Source organism: Engraulis encrasicolus, chromosome 11 (assembly GCF_034702125.1).
Source record: "Engraulis encrasicolus isolate BLACKSEA-1 chromosome 11, IST_EnEncr_1.0, whole genome shotgun sequence".
In the NCBI taxonomy this organism is placed as follows: domain Eukaryota; kingdom Metazoa; phylum Chordata; class Actinopteri; order Clupeiformes; family Engraulidae; genus Engraulis; species Engraulis encrasicolus.
Window position 1 is genome coordinate 48,423,002 of NC_085867.1, and position 5,672 is coordinate 48,428,673.

Consider the following 5,672-nt stretch of genomic DNA (forward strand, 5'->3'; position numbering starts at 1 on the left):
ATGTCCGCGATGCTCCTTTAAAATGAGCGGGCTCCATTGAAAATGAATAGCTGCTGCCCGCGGATAGAACGTGGACACTGACTATGCAGTGTGCAAGGCAGTCTGCGAACCTCTCAGACTCGCAATGCTCTCGGACACGTTAAGCGAACGCAGATATCTCACTGTGTATGTACCGTCAAAAGACCTGCAGGTGGGCAGGGGCGGAGTGGCCCACCTTTTCCCACCGGGAGAATTTTCCCCTTGGCGGCCCTCTTTTTAAAAAAAAAACAAAAAAAAAACAAACAAACAAAGCGAACATCATGGTTTCCTAACCAAAAAGACAAAAGCCACGAAATCTGCAGTCGTAATACATGTGGACATTAGTGTTGTCAAAATATCACCCTGAAGTGGAGAATTGTAGCCTACACCTTGATGAAATGCACAGCCAGTGGTGTAGTCTACGTAAAACGCAGGTATACGCACCCATTTCAAAATTTCAGGGATTACAGTATACCCACTTAAAATTGATTGATCCATTATTTACAATAGCACAAATATATACAGTAGACTATACACACATCAAAAAATGCTCAAATAACAGTATACCCACTTCAAAAAGTAGACTACACCACTGGAGCCATCACAGTCCAAAGCATTCATAGGCCTACTAGGTTAGGCTACATCACGCTACTGTTCCATGCAAATGTGCACTCCACTGTCATTTTGACAGTTTGAAATTGAAATATCGTTTAAGGAAGACAGGATGAGCATGGGCACAAAGTTTTGAGTGTGGGGATTTTTAGAAGAGTAGGCTTACAAAATATAGTATAGTAGCCTATAGCTTACAAAAAGTCTGTCTACATTGTGCAATAAACCCACCATGCAGCAAATAAGCCAAACCTAATAGCTACTTCAAACCACAACCATAAGTCAACAAAATGTATAACCAAACGGTGTAGGCCTACCTTAAAACGCTGTCTTCGTCGCAGCAAATGTCTTTGTTTCTTGCAATCACTCTACTTTAATCCACAGTTTCACATCAGAATCTTGTGTGGTAATTATTTTGTTCCATTTCTTCAGACATAGGCTACATCCTAAATGTACCACATATAAATATATGTATGATAATAATATTATTTTGACTATAAGGAGATATACTGACGGTCTAAAAAATCAAAACAAAACCCATTGCTTCTGTTAGGCGCAGTTCTCTTCCTTACCACTTGGTGGAGTCTGTTCGTAACCCAAGTCAATAACCACAGAGCAAGTGAATGGACTGGAAAGACTGTAAACTGTAACAGTCGTGTGGAAATCGGAAAATAAATCATAATTTATTAATATTTCCATCCTTTGGTAACCAATATACATATCACAGGTTCTTCAAATACTGAAAACAAAACTGTGTTACTAAGATCTTGTAAACTTCCGCGATCTACGGTGTATGAAAATTATCAGTAGAGAAGGGGTGTGGCCACTTTACTGTTTGACACCGTCAGTGAGGTATTGCCGTCTGGTATGCGGTATAAATACTGGCTAGTCAGCTATGTTGAAACACAAGGAAGTGGAAAGTGGGAAGTCAGTGCTATTGAGTACAATATCAAAACGTGAGGGCCGGTTGCATTATTACATTACACAGCCGCGGCTGACCAGGACAAGTCCCCGATCTCCCGATGGCCACTCCGCGCCTGCAGGTGGGACTCTGAGGCAGAACTGAAGAGGTTGGGAACCAGCTGGGGAGAAACAGAAAGGACAGCCTAAAACTGAGTTGGATAGAGAAGAGTCGTTGATGGGCTATGCTCCATTGGCAGGAAGTTGGTAAGCAATCCAACACTTACCGAGTCAATTTAACATCTTCTAGGTTATATGTGGTCCCATAGAACACTCTGAGTGCTGAAGTAGCACTGCTTTTTTTACAGAGCAACAAACAATAAACATGACTTGATAAAGTAAGTTGTGTGGCATTGAAAAACATGCTCATGTTCTAGCAGTAGAGCTGTACGAACTCACTCGACCTTAGTGATGGGGTGCTTCAAAAACAGTGACTATGAGCGACTGTTTCTGTGATCCTGATGACTGATAGCGACGACAGTGCACATGGCCCCGTTCTTCCGTTCGCTCACTCACTCGCTCGCTGATTCACACTGGTGGTTATATTTAATCCTTCACACGTCCGCCGCGTTGCCATGGCAGCCTTATATTACAGTATTATTGTGCATCGACATGCAGATTCCTGACCGGGCAGCAGGCGTCTGCAGGGCCGGATGAAGGTGGCCTGGGCCCCCTAGGCTACAGGTTGCTGTGGGCCCCCTCAGAAGACAAATTTTGTGACAAATTTACATAGACAGCATCATAATTATGATTTAGAAATAGAGGATAACATGTCTAACAACTGTGCTGAACACAACAGATATGTTTTGAATATTGCATATTGTCACAATTTTGCAAATGTTTCACTTTTGGCCAATCAGGGGGCCCCTGGCAGGTGGGGGGCCCTAGGCTGCAGCCATATCTAGCCTGTGTAGTAATCCGGCCCTGGGCGTCTGAGAACTACGAGTGTTAGCCTACCTCTCTCCGTCGTGGTGTCTGAGAACTCCGAGTGTTAGCCTACCTCTCTCTGTCGTGGTGTCTGCGAACTCTGAGCTCTCTCCTGCCCTCTCACCTCTCTCGATCTAATCTCTCACTTTAACACCAATTTACATTCATCTCCGCCACACCGTTATCTCTCAAGGATGGGTTTTAAGCCTTGTCATCATAGATGTAAAGTCATTTAAAAGCAAAAGAAGTGTGAAAAAGAATATGAGATAGATAACGAGAGAGGGAGGGGGAGAGATTGGAATTTTGTTTATGAGAGAGAGAGAGAGAGAGTATGTCTGTGTGTGTGTGTGTGTGTGTGTGTGTGAGAGAGAGAGAGAGAGAGAGAGAGAGAGAGAGAGAGAGAGAGAGAGAGAGAGAGAGAGAGAGAGAGAGAATGAGTGTGAGAGAGGACTCTCATAGAGAGACAGAGGAGTGGAGAAGGAGACTGCGAGTTAAAGTGAGAAAAAGTGAGGCAGACACATATCCTCACACTTATCATGAGGCCTTCATCTTGCTTGCCGGGAAAGAGACAAAAAACTAGACAGACAGAGTCTCCAACTTACCACCTGTGGTCTCCATCTTCTTTATCAGAGTTCCTTGAAGCTGATAGTACTGTGAACTTTAAAAGGGGGAGTACAAATATATGAGAGAGAGAGAGAGAGAGAGAGAGAGAGAGAGAGAGAGAGAGAGAGAGAGAGAGAGAGAGAGAGAGAGAGAGAGAGAGAGAGAGAGAGAGAGAGAGAGAGAGAGAGAGACCGTCAGAGGACTTGTTTAAAGGAAGAAGTAAAGACACTTAGCACCTTTGACCTTCTACAAATGTCCTTAAAATCTGATCTCAGCTATAAGCAAGCTAAAATATATAATAGAATATGTGTGTGTGTGTGTGTGTGTGTGTGTGTGTGTGTGTGTGTGTGTGTGTGTGTGTGTGTGTGAGAGAGAGAGACAGAGAGACAGAGACAGAGAGAGAGAGAGATGACTGGCTAGCTGGCACTAAAACATAATAGCAGAAAGGCACATGTGTTCACCTGTGGTACTGTATGTCTTTTCTGAAGAATATGCAGTCAGCATTCACCGGCTGCAGAACCAAGTCGTTGGACGGGCATTTGATGGAGTATGGGGGTGCACCTTGGTGGGGGGTATGGGGTCCTCCCCCAGAAAATGTTGTATTTCTTAGATGCAATTTCCTGCATTTTTCCTGCAATTTCCCAAATTGTGGGCTCAGTTTCAGCTCTACGGAACAGTACATTTGTTTCTATGTACTGTTCCCCGTGGCGCCGGCCCTGGCAGTCAGCATTCGCCTAGCTAGAGCTACAGACGAATGCTGACTGTATATTCTTCAGAAAGACATTCTTCAGACGTGCACACAACTTGATGTGGAACACTCCTAAAGCTCAACTCAAACAGATACAAACTCATTTATAATCTGTTATATAAAATAATAGTAGGCCTATGTCTCTTGGTAACATGTCTGTCTAGCAATCCAGTCTGGTGTTGATGTGGGGTTGTGGGTTCAAGGTCTGGGCTATATAGGCTGGCCCCATTGAAAGTGGGGGTACAGACTCTGTTTTGAGCAAGATTTAGGGGTTTAAAGGTGAGTGTGTAACAGAGACTGGTTAGTACAGATACAGTTTCACAGTGTCAACTCGCCACGTAGACAGTCAATTCAACATCTGTAACATTAGAGTACTCTCTTAAGTGTTCGATTATCACTGTATTTTATTATTATTATTTTTAAATATATTTTTAGGGGCTTTTATGCCTTTATTTGATAGGACAGTCTGAGATGGTGACAGGAAGTGAGTGGGACAGAGAGATGGGGTGGGATCGGGAAATGACCCCGGCCGGACTCGAACCGGGGTCCCCGTGGGCATGCAAGCCCAAATGTGGGGGGCTTAGTGCGCTGCGCCACAGTGCCCCCATGACTGTATTTTTAATGTGTAGATAGTCACACTGTACAGTACACTGTTAGAGAGTAAACCTCCCACACCACCAACAAGAGGTTGTCTCATATACAAAGGTTTAAGAGTGACAAGTTGAGTAAAGGAGAAAGTGGGTGGTGAGAGATGAGGTGTATCGTTGGTGTCAATTGTTTGTGACAAAGTATGACAAAATACCACACGCTCTGGTGTGCTATTCTTGAGATTCTCTGCAAGTTTCTGAAAAGCCCTCCGAACCTTGAGTGACTCCTTAAAAAAAAAAAACATCTCTTCCTTTCCAAGCTTGTTAAAATGCAATTTCTCCTACATGCACTAGTACTTCATGTGTCTGAAAAAAGGGACTCGTCCTCTTCTTGGGAGTCCCTAAATACACTTCTCTCTCTATTTTTCTGGAAATATAGGCTGCTCTTCTTCTCCGTGGGCTACTCACACATTGAGGAGGCTGTTTTCCCCCTCACACACACTGTAAAAACATTATTGTAGTTTTTACAGTAACTTACTGGCAGCTGGATGCCAATAAATTACTGTAATATAATTTACAGTACCCTTACTGTATATTGGTTTACAGTACCAATCAGCACTACTGTTAATCCAGTTACAGTACCAATCTAAAGTACTGTATGTCAGTTTACAGTACCAATCCAAACTACTGTAAGGAGTACAGTACTTTACTGGCATCCAGCTGCCAGTAACATTCAAATTACTGTATATCAGTTTACAGTACCAATTCCAATTACTGTATATCGATTTACAGTACTGATCCAAATTATTGTAAGGAGTACAGTACTTTAATGGCATCCAGCTGCCAGTAACTTTTTCAACTACTGTAGTTTGTTTTACAGTATTTTTGTTGTATTTTAATTTACAATATTCCGCAAGAGAATGTCAGGGAGCTCTACAAAGGCATCACATTCTCCTATAATTCAGATATTCTAGTTACCAGTCAGATCAAAAACACATTAAAACGTTTTTAAAAGCTACAAGGTAAAGAAATGCTGCAAATGCAAGAGATGCAATCAAAATGTTTAATTAAAACTGGTTAACAATTTAACAACATACTCCAGTAGGAAGGTGGTCCTGCTTCTCACAAATGCACAATCCATAACCTTTGTATATAGTTGAAGAGTTTAGATGCAAAACCCCATAAGTGCCATTTCAGAAAATAATCTTGTTTCATTTTTA

General features: G+C 42.5%; 1 protein-coding gene across 1 annotated transcript; it reads left to right on the forward strand.

Moving 5' to 3' along the window:
• The first annotated feature begins 1,649 nt into the window (after positions 1-1,649).
• LOC134457785 (putative uncharacterized protein DDB_G0271982) lies at positions 1,650-4,732 on the forward strand. The gene is made up of 4 exons (XM_063209756.1): positions 1,650-1,670; positions 2,888-2,941; positions 3,202-3,310; positions 4,707-4,732. The coding sequence occupies exons 1-4, from the start codon at positions 1,650-1,652 to the stop codon at positions 4,730-4,732; spliced, it is 210 nt and encodes a 69-aa protein (XP_063065826.1).
• The last annotated feature ends 940 nt before the right edge of the window (positions 4,733-5,672 follow it).